Source organism: Girardinichthys multiradiatus, chromosome 13 (assembly GCF_021462225.1).
Source record: "Girardinichthys multiradiatus isolate DD_20200921_A chromosome 13, DD_fGirMul_XY1, whole genome shotgun sequence".
Classification (NCBI taxonomy): Eukaryota; Metazoa; Chordata; class Actinopteri; order Cyprinodontiformes; family Goodeidae; genus Girardinichthys; species Girardinichthys multiradiatus.
The window spans coordinates 8,286,333-8,311,432 of record NC_061806.1 but is presented as its reverse complement, the minus strand read 5'-3'; the positions used below and the strand labels follow the sequence as shown (position 1 = coordinate 8,311,432).

Genomic DNA, 25,100 nt, shown 5'->3' with positions numbered 1-25,100 from the left:
CTTTTCACCCAGTGTTGTGCCTTCATTATTATATTTTCTACAGAAATGTGTTAATATTCTCGATCCCCTGTCCGTTCTGATAAAAATGGTCCAAGAATGACATCGATCGCCCCTACGGTTTGCGAGTTATGGCCAGTTGATCGGGAGCATGCGCCTCCATGTTATAATGCCTAGACCAGGGGAGACACAGAGTGAGGTGCTGCGTGAGTGAGAAACAGCAGGTGTCAAGTTACACTGACGCTCTTTGCTGATTGGCTGAATCATTCCTCACTGTTCTATTTATAGCTCTGTGTATCTCCTGCTGTATATGTCTGGATGGGATTCTGTCTTTCTTTCTGCCTCTCTGTGTCTCACACACAGACACCCACCCACCCACACACACACACACACAGACACACACATACACATGCATGGATTACTATCTTTCTGAGGACTTTGCATTGACTTTCATTGATTTTCAGTCATTTCTATGGCTGAAACCTGACCTGACCCCTAACCCTTTGACCAGCTTCATAGGAGGCAAGTACATGGCGGCCATGTTGTGTGGGGAACTTAAACAGCATGTACTGCTGTTCCAACATCCAGACAACAGTGATTGACCCTAAAGGTCAATTTCTTTCATCCCCCTTCCATGCTTACTAATGATTTTTGAAAGCTTATAATAACATACACAATGGTTTTACAATAGCAAGCAGGTTCTATATAACTAATGGAACTAACCCAGACCTGAAGTGACAACCATGCTCGACTTTCAAAATAAGACAAAACAGGCTCTACAAAATAAAAGCCTTTAATCAATAGATGATTGCAGGAGTGGGCTTCACACTACTGTTGGAGATCCCCGAGTGATGGGAATGGGACTATGCTGGTCCTTTGAAACAGGCTTACTGAAACTTCCAAAATAAAAGCCCACACCTTCCATAGTTACTATGGATTTTGTGAGCTGACAAGTGCATAGAAAATGATTTTTAAATAGCAAGCGGGTTCTATTTAACTAATGGAACTAACCCAGACCTAAAGGGACAACCATGCTGGACTTTCAAAATAACACAAAACATGCTCTACAAAATAAAAGCCTTTACATTTTAAACAATAGATCATTTCAGGACTGGGCTTCACACTGATGTTGGAGCTCACCCAGTGTTGCCCATTTAAAATAAGGCTTACTGAAAATTTCAAAATAAAAACCTGAGTCCTCCAGAGTTAGTAGTAATATTTTAAGCTGATAATAGCATAGACAATGAATTTTAATAAAAATAGCAAGCTCCGGTCCCAGAAGCACGCACCAAGAGGCAGGCCCCGTCTAAATTTCTTCCGAAATTTTCTAGTTAAGTATTTAAGATTTCCTAAGTGTGTGCAATGGATGACAAGAATAGCACTATGAGAGACATGGACATCTTAGTGAATTAACTAAAATTAATAAACTTTAAAGAAATATAGGTTTCTATTATCGTTTGACTACTTTCATGTTTTACAGTTATTTTATCATTCTAAAGTCATTTAGGGCCTACAAATGGCAACAAACGTAATGTTGCTCTCTTTATGGTAAAGCTTTAATAAAGCAATTAAAAGTTCCCTCTTTTAAAAGATAGACAATCTGAAATCACACAGGTTTTTAATGGTCACATGCACATTAAACGAAAAATGGCTACATTTTCACTAATGACCTTGAGAGAAGCAGTGCAGGCACAGGAGCAGCAGCACAATCAGCAGCTGTGTTCGGCACCACCGTGGGGGCTGCAGCTTTCAACCCACTCAGACAATACCAAAATGTGATGCTCACAGCCTAAGCTCTGACGTCAAAGGAATCATATCACTCTCTGACGTCAGTGCAATTTCCCTCCCGCCGGATAGCAGATATTACCAGGATCTGTGGCAGACTCATGCAACTTCAGTTCAGTTCAGGGTAGGCAGACAAATTCAAAGGCACCAAACTAAACAAATGTGTGAAAGCTTGAGGGAATGACTAGGTTGGTTAGAAGAGTGTCTGACAGAAAGAAAAAGAGGTGTTTACATGAAAACACTGATAGTTTAAGGGTAAAGATAGTGTTGTTAAATTGGTATAAGAAATGTGATGAACATAAACTTATTCTCATATGGTTTTATGCTTAGGGATCATGGCTCCAGAGAATTGACCATTTAGTCACATGTAGCATTTAGACTCAAAAGCACACCAGCACCACTTGGAAATATACTGTAATGAGTTTTCCTTTTCCTTTTTTTTACTAGTTATATTTTTTTTAAATATGAGTAAAAAAGAATGTTAGGAATGCATGTGTCTTCTTTGAGATGAAGAATAAACTTAAGACTTTATAAACAATACAAATACAGTCATGAAAAAAATGTGAATGCTCCATTTTGTTCTTTCAAAATAACTGTTCTAACACTCTATTTCTGGAAAAGAATGAGATAAAATTACAGTTTTACACCAAAATTGAACAGAAGATACAAAAATGTGTATTCTAGCTGAAGCAAAAGTTAGGATACCCTATCCCCTAATAAGTTATTCTTGTTTTATTTGGTTGAAATAACTTCAGTGAGACAGGTCTTGTAGCCATCTACTAGTCTCTAACATTGGTCTGAAAATGGTAGATTTTCCTGAAGTAAACTCTGATACACGGTGATAATTCATGGTGGATTCTATGATAATGAGCTGGCAGGGTCCTGCTTGAGCAAAGTGGAAAACTGTATTTGGTTAATGCCAAATGTGCCCTCTGCTCTGTTGTCTAAATTATTCAGCTTGAGACTCATCTGTCCAAAACACATAATATTCCTGAAGTCCTGTTTTTTTTTTTGCATTCTCTCTGTCAAATTCAAGTCTGGCCTTCACAATTACCTGCTACTCTAGGTTGGTTTATCACATAAAATCCATATGCGCTGATAGTTCCAGTTCAAGGTCAAGGGGTCAGATATTCTTTTTTACAAGACATTGAATGGCTCACATTCCTCTGTTAGTAAAGATATAGTTTAAGTGAATAGGTATACAAATTCAACAGTTACAGGGTGACTGATTTAGAGTGTTGTGTCTAACTAAGAGTCTAAAATGAACTATAAAATATTTGTCTCCAGTTAAAAAATATCCAGCTTTTAGATATTTACGGCAGCTGAAAAAAAAGTGCATCAACTCACCAAGACTGTTGTTTGAGAACAAAACCAGAGAGCAGTCTCACCTTTATGCCTTTCAATCACAGGAGGAGGTAACAATTGGCTCAGAATGCTAACAGAACAACTAGTATTCTGCCTGCAGCTCTTTTCCTCCTTAAAAAGCTCCTCCACCCTGAGATAAAACTCTGGGATGTTGCATTTCAACTCCTCATCTCTATCTTTGTTTAAGGATTTCCGATAGGTCACTGTAAGGAACAAGAACATGGGGTATTTTGACTATGACTCTAAAACTTTCCAAAGTCATTAGTTGGCAAGTACTGATTAAGTTTGCCACTCTGAAACAAAGTAAATCTAGAGACCGTTTACCTCCTGACCCATTGGTAAACATTTAGCTAGCCTGAAATAGCTAGCTTAAGGTTTAGCTTGATGGCTGGAATCAGATTTTCCCTTAAAGCTGCAGTAGATAACTTTTGTATGAATGTATTTTTTACATATTTGTTAAAATATACAGGGGTTGGACCATGAAACTGAAACACCTGGTTTTAGACCACAATCATTTATTAGTATGGTGTAGGGCCTCCTTTTGCGGCCAATACAGCGTCAATTCGTCTTGGGAATGACATATACAAGTCCTGCACAGTAGGCAGAGGGATTTTAAGCCACTCTTCTTGCAGGATAGTGGCCAGGTCACTACGTGATAGTGGTGGAGGAAAACGTTTCCTGACTCGCTCCTCCAAAACACCCCAATGTGGCTCAATAATATTTAGATCTGGTGACTGTGCAGGCCATGGGAGATGTTCAACTTCACTTTCATGTTCATCAAACCAATCTTTCACCAGTCTTGCTGTGTGTATTGGTGTCATCCTGATACACAGCACCGCCTTCAGGATACAATGTTTGAACCATTGAATGCACATGGTCCTCAAGAATGGTTTGGTAGTCCTTGGCAGTGACGCGCCCATCTAGCACAAGTATTGGGCCAAGAGAATGCCATGATATGGCAGCCCAAACCATCACTGATCCACCCCCATGCTTCACTGTGGGCATGCAACAGTCTGGGTGGTACGCTTCTTTGGGGCTTCTCCACACCGTAACTCTCCCGCATGTGGGGAAAACAGTAAAGGTGGACTCATCAGAGAACAATACATGTTTCACCTTGTCCACAGCCCAAGATTTGCGCTCCTTGCCCCATTGAAACCGACGTCTGGCATTGGCATGAGTGACTAAAGGTTTGGCTATAGCAGCCCGGCTGTGTATATTGACCCTTTGGAGCTCCCGACGGACAGTTCTGGTGGAAACAGGAGAGTTGAGGTGCACATTTAATTCTGCCGTGATTTGGGCAGCTGTGGTTTTATGTTTTTTGGATACAATCCAGGTTAGCACCCGAACATCCCTTTCAGACAGCTTCCTCTAGCGTCCACAGTTAGTCCTGTTGGATGTGGTTCGTCCTTCTTGGTGGTATGCTGACATTACCCTGAATACCGTGGCTCTCGATACATCACAAAGACTTGCTGTCTTGGTCACAGATGCGCCAGCAAGACGTGCACCAACAATTTGTCCTCTTTTGAACTCTGGTATGTCACCCTTAATGTTGTGTGCATTTCAATATTTTTAGCAAAACTGTGCTCTTACCGTGCTAATTGAACCTTCACACTCTGCTCTTACTGGTGCAATGTGCAATCAATGAAGACTGGCTACCAGGCTGGTCCAATTTAGCCATGAAACCTCCCACACTAAAATGACAGGTGTTTCAGTTTCATTGTCTAACCCCTGTATGTCACTATGTCCTGACAATAAAATATTAGACAGAGGAACTGTAAAAAATTCAAACTCATCTGGCTCCTCCCAGTGGACCTACTGCCATTTGTAAAATTACACCACTCCCAGTCATAAACAACCAATCAGAGCCAGGAGGAATGTCTTAGCAGTGTCAATCATGCTTTGTGTACGCGCTGTTCACAGCCCTCCCCCGCACACCTCATACCGTCGAGTTGTGCTAACATTGGAGCATTTGGATTTTATGCAATAAACCAATCAAGAGTAGCAGATATTTGTGAAGGCCAGACTAACGTTTGCCAGAGAGAATGCAAAAAAACAGGACTTCAGGAATATTATGTGTGTACACGAACCTTACAACAAAACTGTCAATTTCTCGAGTTGCACCCACTCAGAAAACAAAAACATGTAAACAGAAGAAGACCGATGACGAAAAACAAGCTGCAGGTTTATGGCAGTCTCTGCTGTGTGGAAGGAACTATGGAGGGAAGACTGCCCATTGGCTGCGAAGCAGAAGTTTTACGGTTACCAGATAAAGGAGCTAAATATGAAAGAGGCCAGCGAAGGAAGTTCTGGACAACCATAAGCAGTAGATTCAAGTTGTGTAGGATTACCGTTTTAAATTCTTTAACCAGAGGGCAGAATACAAGAGAGGTAATGGCAGGGCTCTACAAACACTTCATTACAATGGCCAATAAGACAGACAGGGAGGCCAAGATACAAAAGGCTTCAAGATAGACAAATGGCTATCCCGCTTCACATCCTCCACTGTAATAACCAGTTAGATGGCACACTTTTCTATATTTTCTTCTTCTTTGGGATAAGATACATGAGTAAGCCATTCACCTTCAGACAAAGTGGGGGTGCTTAATGACAGGGGGACTTTTTTGACGGACAGATTTGCTACAGTGATGCGGTCACAACATTGTTTGAAACAGACTGTAATTCAGTATCTATTACCTTCCAAACATTCATTAAATCAGAGTTACAATAAAAAATATTGATGACCTTAGATGGTCAAACTTCAGACTAGCGCAGACAAATATGCACCACAAGACGTGCTTATATGAGCACAGGTTATTGATGCTTAACCGTTAGAGGTAAATGGAGGTGTGATCAAATCAGATGACTTTTCAAAGCTCCATACACAAACCTAGGTCACTGTAGTGCTGGTATTAGCTTCACTTATGAGCAGATTTTACATTCTCTCCCAGTTTTCCTTTGATATTAAAAGTCAATGAAAAACTGAGAATATAATATAAAGTATATATGTAAGTGTAAAAATCTAATGGGACAAGATGGGCAAGTCTTCCATTTCTTTTAATAAAGAAAGATGAAGACAGTTGAATATGCTAAGACTACTCTATGTGATGAATATACCATAGGGTTCTGACAAGGACCAGAACTAACAGAAAAAGAGCCACACTGAAAATATAACAAAAATAACAAAAAATAATGGGTCAGAATTTAGCCTTTCTTTTCTTCTTATCTTAATATAGATGAGTTAACTCTAACATTTTTCTACAGTCATTTTCAATAAAATAGAATATGCGTTCTCATGAGGCTTGTTTGTCAGATTAATAGTACCTTTTGAAAATAGCAACCTTTAAGTAGGCATTAAACATACTTTTCATTAAGTCCACATTTCTGTATTAAAACCATATTTTTATTGGTCTGATGTATTATTCTAATCTTAAATGTAATCTTTTTTATTAGCTGTAAGCAAAAAATCATAATTACAAGAAATAAAGGCTTGAAAACATCAGTCTGTGGTGAATGTTCTTTGTGAATTCAACTGAGTTCCTGAAATAAATGAACATTTCAGTGATATGATATTTTAATTTATTAAATGAGTCTGTGGTATTTATTTTGGGTTATATTTTATGTTTGAAGTGGTTCAGCCCAGAGCCTGTTTGGGCTCTGGTTTAACCAGTCAGCAAGCACCATCCCCTTGAATTCTGATTTGTCAGCCTGTGTTTGTGTGTTTGGTGATTTGTAATGACCCTGATGAAGTCCACAAGCCAAAACACTTTGGTCTGTTAATAAAGTTGTTTCCCATTACTACAAGTGTTGCTGAAATCTTCACCTGACCTTACATATTTTATGTTTAACTTTTGTATTCAGTTGGTTCAATAAACAGACTTTCATGGGACATTTTTGTAGATAGTTACTATAAAATCTATATTTCAATTTTACATTCATATGTTCATGTTTGCAACCTATGTTTTCTTTTTCAATGTGTAGAACAGTTCATCAGGGAATTTTTAATCATTCTCTGAAATGGCAGCTTTTGGCTAAATAAAACATACAGTAATCAGTTTGGATGTGTTGGCCTAGAAAGGCAAAGTTTTAGAGAACTATGGCCTTTTTCTTCTATGAACCATATTGATACTGATAAGCACATAATTTGCTGGTAATCGCAAAGTAACAATGTAGAACAGGTGGCTGAATGTGGGCACACAAGTCAAAAAAGATGCATTTTGACATCCTACTTGAATGTAGTGCAAGACTTCAGAGGGCGGCAAGAAAACACCGGGTGTGAAAGAAAATATCCTAAAACCACACACAACCGGATTTAATCCTTTCAGAGCTTAATAATAAGGACTTTCTATAACTACTACAACTACTACAGTTAAATTTACAATGACATTTTGAGGAGGACATTTTTATTTAGGGGTTGTTAGATGTGTGTACAGTTCTAGTTGTCCTTTAACAGATTAAAGAGAGACAGAAGTAAGAATGATAGAAATCCAGTTTATGATCTGAATACCTGCTATTAGTTGCGGCCTGTTTCAGGAAGTACACGACTCTGCATGTCCTGTGGTACAGGGACTGTGTGAGCAATGGGAGCTGTGATTAACTATGGCACTGCCTCGCAATCACCCCCCTTTACACACCCACCTACCAATCAGTATCTGTCTCGTTCTTTGTCTGATGGCCTCAGGGGAGATTTGGGTGAACTCAACATTTCGAACACAGGCCGCCTTGCTGCCAGCACTCTAACACAACAGCAAAGCCTGAGAGTTTCTCATTAGAAAGAATGGTAAGGATTTTAACACAGCTCAGAATTGCAATGAATTACTGAGAGCCTTTATAAGCTTTATTCACACCTATCTGAAGGATTGCTGAGCTGCTCCATTTCAAATATGACAAATATGTCTGCATTTACACAATTCTATTTGGTTACTTGAAAATTAAGGCCATTCTTCCTACTGATAAGAGGCTTATCATGAGGGAGGTTAGAATGATGCACTAACTCTGTATAAGTAATGAAAAAATACCTAATACTAAATTGCTCGTTCAATTGGTGCTAAATGGATTTCAAAGAAACACCAGAACCAGATACAGGATCACTATTTCAAGATTTCACTCAAGAAGTAGAGGTCTCACAAACTGAAGCTGTGTTTGTATGCAAGATGCACATGCAAATGATTTCTGCTTCAGTCATAATGTTTCTCTTCCTATAAATATTTCTGAAACAAACACTTCAGGTGTATTTGGCATGAAACAAAGAATGATGATACAAAAAACCACCTCATGTCCACCAAGTATGGTGGAGGATCTATGATGCTGTTGGCTTCTCTGTCAGAAAAGTAAAAAATGGAACGGGTCTTTAGGCAGGAATTATTCAAAACATATGGTCAAATCAACACAGACATACAGGGGTTGGACAATGAAACTGAAACACCTGTCATTTTAGTGTGGGAGGTTTCATGGCTAAATTGGACCAGCCTGGTAGCCAGTCTTCATTGATTGCACATTGCACCAGTAAGAGCACAGTGTGAAGGTTCAATTAGCAGGGTAAGAGCACAGCTTTGCTCAAAATATTGAAATGCACACAACATTATAGGTGACATACCAGAGTTCAAAAGAGGACAAATTGTTGGTGCACGTCTTGCTGGCGCATTGTTGACCAAGACACCAAGTCTTTGTGATGTATCAAGAGCCACGGTATCCAGGGTAATGTCAGCATACCACCAAGAAGGACGAACCACATCCAACAGGATTAACTGTGGACGCAAGAGGAAGCTGTCTGAAAGGGATGTTCGGGTGCTAACCCGGATTGTATCCAAAAAACATAAAACCACGGCTGCCCAAATCACGGCAGAATTAAATGTGCATCTCAACTCTCCTGTTTCCACCAGAACTGTCTGTCGGGAACTCCACAGGGTCAACATACACGGCCGGGCTGCTATAGCCAAACCTTTGGTCACTCATGCCAATGCCAAATGTCGGTTTCAATGGTGCAAGGAGCGCAAATCTTGGGCTGTGGACAATGTGAAACATGTATTGTTCTCTGATGAGTCCACCTTTACTGTTTTCCCCACATCCGGGAGAGTTACGGTGTGGAGAAGCCCCAAAGAAGCATACCACCCAGACTGTTGCATGCCCACAGTGAAGCATGGGGGTGGATCAGTGATGGTTTGGGCTGCCATATCATGGCATTCCCTTGTCCCTATACTTGTGCTAGATGGGCGCGTCACTGCCAAGGACTACTGAACCATTCTTGAGGACCATGTGCATCCAATGGTTCAAACATTGTATCTTGAAGGCAGTGCCGTGTATCAGGATGACAATGCACCAATACACACAGCAAGACTGGTGAAAGATTGGTTTGATGAACATGAAAGTGAAGTTGAACATCTCCCATGGCCTGCACAGCCACCAGATCTAAATATTATTGAGCCACTTCGGGGTGTTTTGGAGGAGTGAGTCTGGAAACGTTTTCCTCCACCAGTATCACGTAGTGACCTGGCCACTATCCTGCAAGAAGAATGGCTTAAAATCCTTATGACCACTGTGCAGGACTTGTATATGTCATTCCCAAGACGAATTGACACTTTATTGGCTGCAAAAGGAGGCCCTACACCATACTAATAAATTATTGTGGTCTAAAACCAGGTGTTTCAGTTTCATTGTCCAACCCCTGTACTTCACCGGACACAAAAAAAAAATCATATTTCTTCCATCTCATTGGGCCATTTTAGTCCCCAGATCCAAATCCTTTGGAAAGGCTGCAGGTCAGGATGAAACAAATAGGAAAGCACCAAGAATTCTGGAAGATCTATAGAGATCGTGCAAAGAGGAACGGTCAAAGACCCCAAGCCTGTGAAATGCTTTTTCAGAAGACTACATGCTGTCTTACTGGCAAAATGGGTTTGTACAAAGTGTTAACAGGCAAATAAATATGCCACTAGTGACGTAGGTAATAACTACTGCTAATATTAAGGTTGTATTTTTCTACATTTGCCACTGAGATTATGCAAGAAAAGCTACCATTATTTTAAGGCTTTATTACATATCTTTATGAGAAAGCCCAATAAATGTGTCCAGCACCATGTATTGTTGTCTTTACGCTGGGTATATTTGGATCCTAATGCACTGAACCTGAAATAACATCCTTCTGGAAAAGAAATGACACATCTGATGGGAGAAACTGTCAGCATAGTAAATCTGATATCCTTCCTTGCCATTTTATTTTCTACACATAAGAACTGTTCTCATTTACAGTTATAAGGATGTAAAAAATGTTTATTTCAAGAGTTACTGTTTGATGACAGCTAAAGTAATAACTTCAGGGTCATTTTTTTCTTTCTTTTGACCCTTTAGGCGTTATGATTTGACAGCACACCGAAAATGAAATAGAGCAGATATTTCCCATCTCTAAATGTTGCACTAGCTGGCAGTCCCGTGAGGTTGGCCACTGGCACACTTGGCTGCAGTCTTTTTCCACTCCATTTCATATATGGACGACAGCACTCATCCACCATAAAGTCTGCTGCAGGCAGCTGAAGGTGTACTCAAAGACACAGCCATAGCTGGTAGCAGTTATAGCTGTGCAGGATCACGTTTGCATGGAATGTTTATTTCTCCCTTTTTGAGTCACAGACTTTCTTGACGACCCATTGGTGTGACATCTGAGATCATAATAAATTCAGGTTTCATGCAAAGTCAGACTCGGTGTAATCCATGCCAGAATATGTTTCCTGCTCATACGTGACACTGTTATCTGTTAACAATCACACTCTTGATTATTTTTACCACTCGTGATTTTACTGCTTGTTTCTTGTGTTTTAGCCGCAGTGCACAACACCGTCTTCACTCGTGGTGTCATTAGCTTCGACACTCATGCCATTTAACACAATAAAGCAGGCTGGAAGTCAAGGCCCATTAGTCCTGACTGATAATATTAGTCCCATCAGATCATGAGTTATGGTGTGGTGGTCTCAAGCTCAACGAGAAATGAGAGATAAACTGTCTGAGGATAAATCAGGAAGATTCAACCTTCTTTCAGGTTTGTCTGTGCCTTCCACGCCAGCTAAAACCCAGAGAACATTGTGTACCAGCCAGGCATTGTCGGCAGAAAACAACCATACATGCAAACTTACCATTAAACAACTTCACAAAGCAAAAATATTCACACCAGCTGAACTGTTCACAACCACAAACACCTATGTCTTTTAATTTGTATTTTAAATGACTGACCAACATAAAGTCATGTAGAGTTGTGAAATGGAAGGAAAATTATACATTGTTTTCATTTTTTACCAAATAAACATATGAAAAGTGTTGCATGCATTTATACATAGCCAACCTTAGTAAATACTTTGTAGAACCACCTTTTGCTGAAAACACAGCAGCAAGTATTTTGGGATGTGACTCTTTCAACTTTACAAATTGAGACACTAACCTTTCGGCCCATTCTTCTTTGCAAAATAGCTCAACATCAGTCAGATTGGATGGAGAGAATCTGTGAACGTCTTGCCACAAATTCTCAACCAGATTTTGGTCGGGACTTTGAATAGGTCATTCTAACGCAATGTATATGCTTTGGTCTAAACCTATCTATGGTTGCTCTGGCTGTATGTTTATTGTCATTGTTCTGCTAGAAGGTGAAAATACACCCCAGCCTCAAGTTTATTTTGTCTCTGTTCATCTGTGGCATTTTTTTAACACCGACTTTCTTCTTGCACGTTTTCCATCAAAAACAGATTTGTGGAGTGCGCAACTAATAATTGTTTTGTTTTTCTCCCACCTGAGCTTTAGATCTCTGGTGGAACTGCAAACCTTTAAATTTTCAGAAGATGGATTAAACAGAGGTCTTGGGATACTGTTTTATTTTATTTTTTCTTGCAATTAAATTACAAAAATCATCATCATTAACATGACAGCAGTTGGTTGCACTGGATTGTATTTATAGTTATTAGAGTAGGAGACTGACTGAATACATGGCAAGCTTTTCAGACTTAATTGGTAGAAATTTTGAAAATCATGTAAAGTTTTTATTCCTCAACAGTTAGGACCTTCTTTCTGCTGTCTATAAATAACACACATTCAAGTTTGTGGTTATGACATGGAAAAATGTGAAACCGTTTAAAGGTTATGAATATTCATGAAAGTCACTGTATTTCAGAAAGGATGTGGACATTCTGAAATGTGCAAATGAAAAGACTACAACTTCCAGCACAGCACAGCCAATAGTAAGAGCCAAACCCTGGTCAACACCGCCATTCAGACAACTGAGCTTACAGTTATATGAAATATTAAGGCAGTGCGACTGTGAACACACCATACCAACAGCATGCAGCTCAGAGAGGCTCACATGATGTGAACTCTCATTTCCCCTCAGGCTGCTCAGCTACAGAAGAGGAAAGCTGAAGAAGAGCGGGGACCTTTCCACCTGAGCCGAGCTGAAGAATTCATTCATATGCATCACCTTCCATATTCATCCACATGCTCTCAGTTATCTGCAGATGCTGTTATTGCAGCTATTCTCTGTTCTCATTATTTTTTATTCATGACTTATTGCTTGACCTATCTATTTTTTCCCTGCATGATAAATATTTATAATGTGACAAAAAAATCAATTACACACATTGTTCACAATAGATTTTAGATGCAGACCCCCCCCCAAAAAAATATATTCTCAAAATATTTAATTTGATGCTGCCGACAAAGACTGCAGAGCTTGATATCAGTTCCTCTAAGTTTAGCGCTAAAACGATTGCTGTTTATTAGGGGCTGGAGCTTCGAAAGCAACTAATTTAGCTTCCTTGGTGGGAGACAAAACACATGGAAAACAACATGTTTGTTCAGGAACAAATATCACTACTGTTGATGTTTTGTTACATTACTGCAAAAAACTAAGTTTGACACAATTTTTCAAATTGGTGGCAGCTTTAAATATTGCTTTCCAAAGATATTGATGAATAATGAATATTAGGGCTGCCCTGATTAACTGACGTCCGCTATGATAATGTTTTAGCATCAATCAAAGTCAGCCCGTAAAAGTGTACCCCTGCAAAAAGAAGACCCACAGCATCCAAAACCAAGAACACATAAACACCCATACACCAGCCAGAAGCAGCAATGCGAGGAAAAACCCACACCAAAGCCCTCAATCGGAACTGAAAAACGTTAGGAACTGGAACCAAAACAAGGAACCAAAATCTGAATTGGAAATCCCCAACTCAAACGATGCCTATCCCCACCCAAGCCCACCACCCACCCCAACCCCAAAAGAAAATCTATACCCACCGCAACATTCAAACAACTCCGAGAGCACATACGGGATTAGACAACCAGGTTGACTGCGCCTCGCCCCCTGCCACAGACCCTCTGCTCCGCTAACCCTAACCTCCCCGCTAGTTTAATAAGCCCCTTAGTCCCCCAATGCACCAAAGGCCCCCAGCCCAGGGGAGCCGGGCGCCAGCGCATGGACCAGCAAAAAAACCACAGCAACATACACACCTGGACCTACGCCCAACCAGGACCCCGGCCTGGGGGTGACACCCGAGCCCAACCCGGATCTGCCCAGGAGCAGCAAGGCTACCGGGCCAGTAACCTATGTCCGACGGCACAAGCCCCCCAAAGACAAAGCCAAAGGTCCCTCACTATGTGATGGAGCCGATCAAAGGAGCCTGGGGGGAGATTGATCTGATGTGGAGGCAGAGGCTGTCTCCAGATTTATGTAATCCAACAAAAGGTCTCTCAACTGTGTAATATTAAGAGCATATTAATTTTTCCAATTCTTGAGAATAGTTTTCTTAGCGATAAAGCAGTGAAAATCATGTCAACTGAATTTATCTCCATTGTGACATCATCTAAGTTGCCCAACCAGCAAACTAAACTTTTATAAGTCTTCAAATATCTGGCATCAGAACCTCTGAACAGGTGTACATAACCATAGTGCATGGATGTAATAGTCAAGTATATTGCCTGTGCTACTGTAAGCAAGTACTAGACGGTGCAAAATCCATCCTGGACATCTGTTGATCTGTACGGTGTACAGTCTGTTGAGCAGAGGGACCTTGCATGCGTAGCAAGATTTTAATCTATGGTGGCGTAGTGTGTTAATAATTGTCTTCTTTGAGACTGTTGTTCCAGCTCTCTTCAGGTCATTGACTAGGTCCTGCCGTGTAGTTCTGGGCTGATCCCTCAACCTTCCTCATGATCATTGATGCCCCACGAGGTGAGATCTTGCATGGAGCCCCAGACTGAGGTAGATTGACCGTCATCTTGAACTTCTTCCATTTTCTTATAATAGCGCCAGGAGTTGTTGCCTTCTCACCAAACTGTTTGGCTATTTTCCTGTAGCTCATCCCAGCCTTGTGCAGGTCTACTATTTTATCGCGGATGTCCTTACACAGCTCTCTGGTCAGAGTTGGTTGATTGAGTGTGTGGACAGGTGTCTTTTATGCAGATAACGAGTTCAAACAGGTGTAGTTAATACAGGTGGGTGGAGAACAGGAAAGCTTCTTAAAGAAAAACCAATGCCCCTTTTCCACTGGCTCAATTTGGCCCTACACGACTCCACTCAGCTCAATTTGCAAGTGTTTCCATTACAGTTTTTTCCGTAGCTGTACCTACTTTTTTAGTCCCTGCTCCTGAGCAGGTACGACCGGGGCTGAGTAGGGACTACATGGGACGTGAACAGACTGCTGTTTACTGATTGGCCATGGGAGGAGAAGACATGAGAAGGTTATCGTTGAGACAGTGCAGGGAAAAGTTAATAAATATATTATTATTAAATATTAAGGACCACAGTGGCCTGAGCAGGTCATAGACGTAATTTTACCATTTACAGATCATAAGCATGTCTGAAGGCTGACAGAAAAGAACAAGGACAAATCAGCTTTTTGAATTGCACGCATGCAGAGTGCTGTATTTAATAACATCCTAAATCAGTTGATCACACATAAAATCAGCTGTTCAGAGGCACAAACATTTCCCCCAAAACACACAAAACAAAACCACCATGAAACAACGTGTTTGGTTCAGACATTTATTGACGGTCCTCAAGCGAACTAGCGTCTGCAGGAGGAGGGAGCAGGCAGAGAGCAGCTGCTTGTACTCAGACTGCCTGCATCGGACCAAACGGGAGGACGAGCCCGCTGAATCTGCGGAGCACGAATATGCAATATCCAACCTAAAACTAACTTCAAAGGTCATTAGTCCACGGTTTTGCGGTTTTAAGTCCTTGTCCTCATTATTGCCATGGATGAGACAAAAACTTCCTCATAAGCTCAAAATTGCAACTTCTTTAGGCAAACTTTGGAGTTTCACGACTCCAGACAGCAATGTCGCTCCTCTCTGCTTCTCCTGCTACTTCCCCCCCACATAAGAACCCCAGAGCCTTGTTTTATAAGTTCTGGCTGGGCTGTGGTCCAGAAAATTATCGTAGTGGATCATTTTAGACATAAAAAACATAAGACATTCTTATATATATATTAATACAAACATTATTAGCATTTAGTTAATTTATGTTTTTATTTTCTATTTATTTTTATAATTTCACCCAGATTACTTTATTCTGACAATATAACGTTAATAGTAGTACAGTGCACTACACTCATGGCTGGAGGCGAGACTTCTGCCACCATAGCTTCAGCCGTTGGCGGGTCAATGGAAACTGAGTGGTGCAGAGCTGTGCCGGCTAAAACGAGCCAGTGGAAAAGGGGCATAACAGGCTTGTGAGAGCCACAATTCTTACTGATTGTTAGGTGATCAAATACTTATGTCATGCAATAAAATGCTAATTATTTACTTAAAAATTACACAATGTGAATTTCTGGATTTGTGTTTTACATTTTATCACTAACAGCTGAAGAGTACCTTTGATAAAAATTAAAGACTTCTACATGCTTTACAAGTTGGAAAACCTGCAAAATCGGCAGTGTATCAAATACTTGCTCTCCCCATTGTACGTCTAGCCAAGGTTCATCTAGAGGACTGTGTTTAAACCATGTTGAGGTGTATTGTAGCTTATTGGCTAAAATGTAATGGTTAAGGTTAAGCAGATCTAGTCAGCCCTACTTTTTCTTTGGTCTTCTGTAGCGTTTTTAAGCTAATATGCAGGGGTTTATCTTTCCAAAGAAATCTTGTGATGGAGGTGTCCAGAGAACTGAACCAGTCAGATGGTGGTTTGTTTGGGATCATTGAGAATAAGTAATTGATTTTTGGAAAGAACATAATTTTTATTGAAGCAATCTTGCCCGTGAGTGATATGGGTAGAGATTTTCATCTAACAAGATCATCTTCTACTTTTTTTAAAATTGGGTGTGGTTTAGTTTTGTTAAATCTGCCTATCGAGGAGAAACATTAATACCCAAATATGTAATTTTCCCTGACTGCAGTTGTCTATTAAGGGCATTGTGGAACGAACAACTGGAAGAACTGTAGATTTTAACCAATTTATAGAATAATCTGAAACTCTTTAGAAATAATTTATCAATCCAATTTCCCAAAGGAGAGAGGTTTGTGAATGCTGAAAAAAAAGTAATACATCATCCGCATAATGAGTAATTTTATGTCAATATTCATGCATTTATGCCTTTAATATCTTCAGTTTGTCTGATTGAGTAACTCTATCAAAATGCTTTTGGTGTATAGAGATAATATATTCCTCTAAATGTTTTTACTATAGGAATAGTCTATTAAATTAAGTAATCTGCGTGAATTTGTGGATGAATGTCTCCCTGTTATAAAGCCAGTTTGGTCAGGATGTTAGGAAATACTGGGCCGTTGCCTGGTTTTAACAGGAAAGTAATGTTGGCAGAATTTATTGGCAGAAGTCTGCCATTTTCCTCAGTTTCCTGCAACAGTCTTCGGAATGTTAGAGTCAAAATATTTTAGAATTCTTTGTAGAACTCTGTTGCAAATCCATCTGGGCCTGGAGCCTTTTTGTTAGGCATGCTTTTCAGGGATTCCTGCATTTCGGCTGATGTCAGTGGTACATCCAGGGCCATCGCTTGACTATCTGATAATTTCCAAAGTGTTACTGTATTCATAAATTGATCAATGTCGTTATTTGATGGGTCTATCTGTGATGAATGTAAAGCTTTGTAAAAATTTCTGAAAGTGCTGTTTATTCTTTCAGGATCATAATCTGTATTCCCTGTCGAGTCTTTAACAGCAAATATAGTTGTCTTTTCTTTATTCATTTTTAGCTGGTTAGCTAAACCTGATTTATTGCCATGCTCAAGTTTTCTATTTGGAGTCTTTGTACTAAGAATTGGGTTTTTTTGTCAATAATTTCATTTAATTGGAATTTATACATTCCATGTAAGAAACCTTAGTTTGCCCATAGTTGTGCAAGTGTAGCTAAACTTAGACAGGACAGGTCACCATAGAAACAGATAGACCCAAGTGAAATCAAAGTTAGTGGTTGGGATTGCCTGATATAAAGTCCAGAAGCAGACATATAGCAGAGAAAAGGACACAAAATTAAGAAGGTCCTGGGGGTAAAAGGGGATGATAGATGTAACATTATGTTATGAAATAGCTGGTGAACATGACGGAATGTGATTTTTTTTACCTCGTCACTTGGGAGTTTCAGCTGACATTGGAGAAATTCAAAGACACTGAATTCGGCGTTCTTGTCTATCCATTCTGGGATGCTAGAGAGGACAATGTTGTCCCGCATGCCCCGATTTTGACCAGGAAGGTCTCCTTCATTTTCTTATTTTCTCCAGATAGCTGCATTATTCCATCAGTAAGTGTTTTCATGTTATCCCTCAGTGTTTGGTTCTCAGCTGTGAGCAAAGCTAGTTGTTCCTGGCTGGACTCCAGAGACTCCCTCTGAGCTTGGAATTCCCCGTGGAGAACTTCCACCAGTGCCAGACGAGCATCAAGGCTGGTTAGCTTCTTGTCGATAGAGTCCAGGACATTCTAGATGGGGGAACTCTGAACGGGTGTGTTTTGATGTTGGTGTGGTCATGGGTGCAGATTTCTGTTGCTTGCCCATTACAATATTGTCAAAACATTCTGCAGGCTGTCCAATGTTTGCTGATCCAGTTTGTTTTATTGGGAAAATATGAGACAGTGGTTAGTAAACGTTTCTGTGTTTGGCTTTTATTTATTGAGTTTGTCAAGTTTTGTTTTTTTATCATTATACCGCTATATAACTTAAGCAGAGCTCTCACAAGATCTCAGCCACTCATACTCCCTACTTTACCTGTTTTAATCACATTTAACTGCTCAAATGCAAATATCTAAATGAATCAGAGTTAAACCAAACTCCTAAATATAGATAATAACTGCTACTTATTTTTAATTTACAGTCGCTATTATTATATTTCAACTAAAATGTGTAGCTCTTAGAATTGCAGTCTGACTAAAATAAGACCTTTTATTGTTATTTCCAGATAATTATTTTTTACATATCGCTATTGGTCCTATAAGTAAAACTGAGCCAATATTAAAACCAATGTTTAGTTCCATCTTGCTGCTTCTTGTGTTTGTGTTTCGGTAAGGGAAGCGGAGGGGATTAGCCATGTGGTATTTGTTCGGGCATGTGACAAGTGATGCAACGCAAGATTGTGGGTTGATTGACTGAAGCAGAGAAGCAGTGTTGTGGTCATTTTTTCACAGTGTTCAAAGTGTAAGGAAATATTTATAATTTACATAATGGCAAATAGCGGTTACTGGCCATAACAGCAATATTAATATTGGATATCGAAATCAGCCAAAATTTTCATATCTGTGCATCCCTACTATACTTGTAACTGCATTTATTTCTACACAGATGGGTATTGGCATGTTTCTGTTTTGGTCCTTCAAACTGTTATTGGACAGCCAACAACCAAATTAAATAACTGCCAGACAAAAGCTGAAGTTGTTTTGGCGAAAGCGGCTCAAGCATTCACTCACTGTATATTAGTTTATCATCCTACACCATAGAATTCAGTTACTGCAGAGGAAGGTGGTTCTACAAAGTTTTGACTCAAGAGCAGCTGATACTTCCTAGACTTTTATTTGCAGACAATGTTGAAACAATTTTACTTGCACTATATTTTGTCCACTTCTACTATATTATGTCAGTAAAATACTTTGACATTTGTGGTTGTAAGGCGACAAAATGTAAAGAGGTTCAGTCGATATAGTTTTGTTAAATTCTGTTATTTTAATATCTTTAATTATGCCATTTAATTTGAAAAAAATATATAATATGAAAAAAACAATAAGGTGGTGATGATCCTCCCTCAGTTACAGCAAACTTTATAATCTTTCTGCACAGAGGCACATAGACACCAGACAAAGCAGAACAACAACTATATGCAAATTGGTTAATCAGTACACCAACATAATTAACATGACTACATTATGTATTGTATACCAGATAGCATCAAATGTCTTCAGATAAAACAGCAAACCCATAAAGTCACAAGAATAGCTGCATTCAGAGCTGCTGTTTCGGAGGAAACACATCTTATCTCATTAATTCAGGGCCTCAATAATTACTGGGCTAATTAAAACACTGAAACTGTATCGCCCAAATGACTTCATGTCTACAGCAGCACTGCAGCATCGCCTGTGTTTGCCTTCCCAGGCATCTAAATCCACATGCAAATGCCCTCAAAAGTAAACTCTGCAATGCAGGAGCAGGTCCATACCCATTTCACATTAATATTCATCAGCCCATAGAGTGTCTAATAAAGACGCTCAACACTGTGAAGAGGGAGGAAGAGACAGTTGCAAGGGGACAGCAAGGCTAGAAAATGAACTCTGGCAGAGGGTGGTGGGAAAACACACTGGATGAGCTTTGAGGTAGAGAAGGAGGTCTGGCTACTTTTTTTTAAATTCAAACTGATAAAATCTAGCTCTGAATGAGGAAGCTACAGTACAAGCGAGGAAGAAAACTCGGATGCAGAGACCTTCACCTTTCTTCTATTGCTGCTGAATCCTAAATAGGAAAAGCAGAGTTCGTTTAACAAGCTGGGTCCATGTATAACAGCACGTTAAACTAATAGGAGCATATGTACTCCTGATTTGTAGGAATAACCACAACAATCCATTACAATAGAGGAAAGGTTTCCAGTTCCTGTATGTATGATTACAGAAGGTATATTAGAAAGACTGCAGCTAAATAGAAATTTCTGCAGATCTACATTACAAAAGAATGTGTCAAAAATAACTGAAGGCATGCAAATATTTAGTAATCAGTAACTTGCATGTACAGTATTTTACAAAAGTATTCAAGTCTCACATTTGTTTTCCCATTTAGCCACATTACAGCTGTAATCTTTAATGTATTTTAATGTGATTTTATGTGACTGACCAACACAAATGCAGAGAAAAATGATACATAGTTTTTAATGTTTTTACAAACAAAACAAAATTGCATTTGTTTTCAGCTACCTTTACTCTAATACCAGAAAATAAAATCCAGTGCTTGCAGATGTTACCTAATTCGTAAAGACCATCTGTGGGTAGTTTCATTAAAATCTGTCAAGATCTCAGATGAGCACAGCAGACAAGCAAGGGATCAAGTTGTGGAGAGGGTTAAAGCAGGGTTTGATTATAAAACACTCCCCCAGGCTGTGAACAACCATCCAAACAGACAGGCCGGTCAATAAGAGCATTAATTTAGAGAAGCAGTCAAGCGGCTGAAGACAACTCTGGAGGAGCTGCACAGATACAGGTCCTTCTCAAAATATTAGCATATTGTGAGAAAGCTCAATATTTTCCATAATGTAATGATGAAAATTTAACATTCATATATTTTAGATTCATTGCACACTAACTGAAATATTTCAGGTCTTTTATTGTCTTAATACGGATGATTTTGGCATACAGCTCATGAAAACCCAAAATTCCTATCTCACAAAATTAGCATATCATTAAAAGGGTCTCTAAACGAGCTATGAACCTAATCATCTGAATCAACGAATTAACTCTGAACACCTGCAAAAGATTCCTGAGGCCTTTAAAACTCCCAGCCTGGTTCATCACTCAAAACCCCAATCATGGGTAAGACTGCCGACCTGACTGCTGTCCAGAAGGCCACTATTGACACCCTCAAGCAAGAGGGTAAGACACAGAAAGACATTTCTGAACGAATAGGCTGTTCCCAGAGTGCTGGATCAAGGCACCTCAGTGGGAAATCTGTGGGAAGGAAAAAGTGTACTGTGGACTGTTGCTCAGTGGTCCAAAGTACTTTTTTCGGATGAAAACAAATTCTGCATGTCATTCGGAAATCAAGGTGACAGAGTCTGAAGGAAGACTGGGGAGAAGGAAATGCCAAAATGCCAGAAATCCAGTGTCAAGTACCCACAGTCAGTGATGGTCTGGGGTGCCGTGTCAACTGCTGGTGTTGGTCCACTGTGTTTTATCAAGGGCAGGGTCAATGCAGCTAGCTATCAGGAGATTTTGGAGCACTTCATGCTTCCATCTGCTGAAAAGTTTTATGAGATGAAGATTTCATTTTTCAGCACGACCTGGCACCTGCTCACAGTGTCAAAACCACTGGTAAATGGTTTACTGACCATGGTATCACTGTGCTCAATTGGCCTGCCAACTCTCCTGACCTGAACCCCATAGAAAATCTGTGGGATATTGTGAAGAGAACGTTGAGAGACTCAAGACCCAACACTCTGGATGAGCTAAAGGCCGCTATCGAAGCATCCTGGGCCTCCATAAGACCTCAGCAGTGCCACAGGCTGATTGCCTCCATGCCACGCCGCATTGAAGCAGTCATTTCTGCCAAAGGATTCCCGACCAAGTATTGAGTGCATAACTGTACATGATTATTTGAAGTTTGACGTTTTTTGTATTAAAAACACTTTTCTTTTATTGGTCGGATGAAATATGCTAATTTTGTGAGATAGGAATTTTGGGTTTTCATGAGCTGTATGCCACAATCATCCGTATTAAGACAATAAAAGACCTGAAATATTTCAGTTAGTGTGCAATGAATCTAAAATATATGAATGTTAAATTTTCATCATTACATTATGGAAAATAATGAACTTTATCACAATATGCTAATATTTTGAGAAGGACCTGTAAACCAACTTAGCTGAAAGAAACTGTCTTAAAGAAAACTTTTAGTATTAACTCCACAAATTTGGACTTCACAGAAGAGTGACAAGAACAAAGCTACTGCTGAGTGGTGTGGGCAGCATCATAATGTGGGGATGCCTCCATTTAGAAGTTCAGTTAATACAGTTAGAAACCACCAGTCAGGATCAAAATCTGGGTGTAGTGATGGACTCAGACCTGAACCTTCAGAGGCACATAAAGACAGTAACTAGGTCGGCCTTCTATCACCTAAAGAACATGTCAAATTCTAATGTCTCAGCAGGACCTTGAAAAACTAATTCATGCGTTCATCTTTAGTAGAATTGATTACGGCAACGGTGTCTTCACAGGTATGCCTAAAAAGTCGATCAGACAGCTGCAGTTGACCCAGAACGCTGCTGCCCACGTCCTCACTAGAACTAAGAAAGTGGAGCACATCACCCCGGTTCTAAAGTCCTTACACTGGCTCCCTGTAGCTCAGAGAATAGACTTTAAAATACTTCTGTTAGTCTATAAATCACTGAATGGCTTATCACCAAAATACATTACAGACTTGTTGTCAGTGTATCAACCACCCACACCTCTCAGGTCTTCCGGAAATTATGCAAATTTCAAGGAAATTTCAGTGTGTAGATGATCAGAGCAAACCAAAAAAAAAAGCAAGTATTGACTCATTTGCTGAATACAAATACATGCCACACGTTTCAGTTTGTTTTTATAAGCAAAAACCATGTATCATCACGTGACATTTTGTGTCAGGGTATCACATTAAATCATAATAAACTTTGTGATTGTAATGTGAAAAAAAGGTAGAAAACTTAAGGGGGGGGGGGGGGGGGTGTCTCAATAGCGTTTAAAGAAATGGAAACAAAATGAGTTGCTTTCAGACGCACCTCAGAACAGGGGTAAAAGAGGGGCCTGTGAAGCTACAATAACAAGGAGTTCAGACCAAAGCATTGCAGTTATACTTTATATAGACCACAACTGAATGACTTAAGTGGAAAAGAAAGGACCTAAAAGAATATGTTCCCTTTAAAGGCGTAAGAACAGTTTTGCAAGACACTCATTTAAACTGTTTTGATTCAGACATAATAAAAGTGTCCACTCACCATCATTGAGGTCCTGCAGCAGGTTCTCCTGACAAGAGAAGTCTAGCTTGACTTTGATGCTTATGGTCAGAGTCACAGTCTGGCCAGGCTTAAGTGGAAGGTGATGTAATGCTTCCTCTAGATCCCAGCTGAGGAATTTGCCAAACACTTTGTCTGCATCATCAAAGAAAGAGAAAAACATGTATATAAATACAATGCTCAAAAAAATAAAGGGAACACTTAAACAGCACAATATAACTCTAAGTAAATCAAACTTCTGTGAAATCAAACTGTCCACTTAGGAAGAAACACTGATTGACAATCAATTCCACAGCTGTTGTGCAAATGGAACAGACAACAGGGGGAAATCTTTGGCGATTAGCAAGACACACTCAATAAAGGAGTGGTTCTGCAGGTGGGGACCACAGACCACTTCTCAGTACCTATGCTTTCTGGCTGATGTATTGGTCACTTTTGAATGTTGGCAGTGCTTTCACACTCGTGGTAGCATGAGACGGACTCTACAACCCACACAAGTGGCTCAGGTAGTGCAGCTCATCCTGGATGGCACATCAATGCGAGCTGTGGCAAGAAGGTTTGCTGTGTCTGTCAGCATAGTGTCCAGAGCCTGGAGGCGCTACCAGGAGACAGGCCAGTACACCAGGAGACGTGGAGGAGGCCGTAGGAGGGCAACAACCCAGAAGCTGGACCGCTATCTCCGCCTTTGTGCAAGGAGGAACAGGAGGAGCACTGCCAGATCATGCCACAAATGTGCGTGTGTCTGCACAAACATTTAGAAACCGACTCCATGAGGATGTTATGAGGGCCCGACGTCCACAAATGGGGGTTGTGCTCACAGCCCAACACCGTGCAGGATGCTTGGCATTTGCCAGAGAACACCAGGATTGGCAAACACGCCACTGGCACCCTATGGTCTTCCCAGATGAAAGCAGGTTCACACTGAGCACATGTGACAGACGTGACAGAGTCTGGAGACACCGTGGAGAGCGATCTGCTGCCTGCAACATCCTTCAGCATGACCGGTTTGGCAGTGGGTCAGTAATGGTGTGGGGTGGCATTTCTTTGGAGGACCGCACAGCCCTCCATGTGCTCGCCAGAGGTAGCCTGACTACCATTAGGTACCGAGATGAGATCCTCAGACCCCTTATGCTGGTGCGGTTGGCCCTGGGTTCCTCCTAATGCAGGATAATGCTAGACCTCATGTGGCTGGAGTGTGTCAGCAGTTCCTGCAAGATGAAGACATTGAAGCTATGGACTGGCCCGCCCGTTCCCCAGACCTGAATCCGATTGAGCACATCTGGGACATCATGTCTCGCTCCACCCGCCAACGTCACATTGCTCCACAGACTGTCCAGGAGTTGGCGGATGCTTTAGTCCAGGTCTAGAAGGAGATCCCTCAGGAGACCATCCGACGTCTCATCAGGAGCATGCCCAGGCATTGTAGGGAGGTCATACAGGCACATGGAGGCCACACACAATACTGAGCCTCATTTGACTGTTTTAAGGACATTACATCAAAGTTGGACCAGCCTGTAGTGTGTTTTTCCACTTTAATTTTGTGTGTGACTCCAAATCCAGGCCTCCATTGGTTAATAAATTTGATTTCCATTGATGATTTTTTGTTTGATTTTGTTGTCAGCACATTCAACTTTGTACAGAACAAAGTATTCAATGAGAATATTTCATTCATTCAGATTTAGGATGTGTTATTTGAGTGTTCCCTTTATTTTTTTGAGCAGTGTATAAATGGGGGAGGGGTGATCTCAATTGCACGTGCTGCCTGTTGAACACTACAAAGCATGCCTGTGT

The 25,100-nt window shown here is 40.3% G+C and overlaps 1 protein-coding gene across 3 annotated transcripts in view; it reads right to left on the bottom strand.

Annotated features, from left to right (window-relative positions):
- Nucleotides 1-25,100, bottom strand: part of trappc9 (trafficking protein particle complex subunit 9) — a 319,159-nt gene that overhangs the window by 196,580 nt on the left and 97,479 nt on the right. For 2 of the 3 annotated variants that reach the window (XM_047383972.1, XM_047383973.1), the window contains one exon: nt 23,292-23,444. The exons of the other annotated variant lie outside the window; for it this stretch is intronic. In XM_047383972.1, the coding sequence (XP_047239928.1) occupies nt 23,292-23,444 (153 nt within the window). The remainder of the gene's footprint in view (nt 1-23,291; nt 23,445-25,100) is intronic. 3 annotated transcript variants of the gene reach the window in all.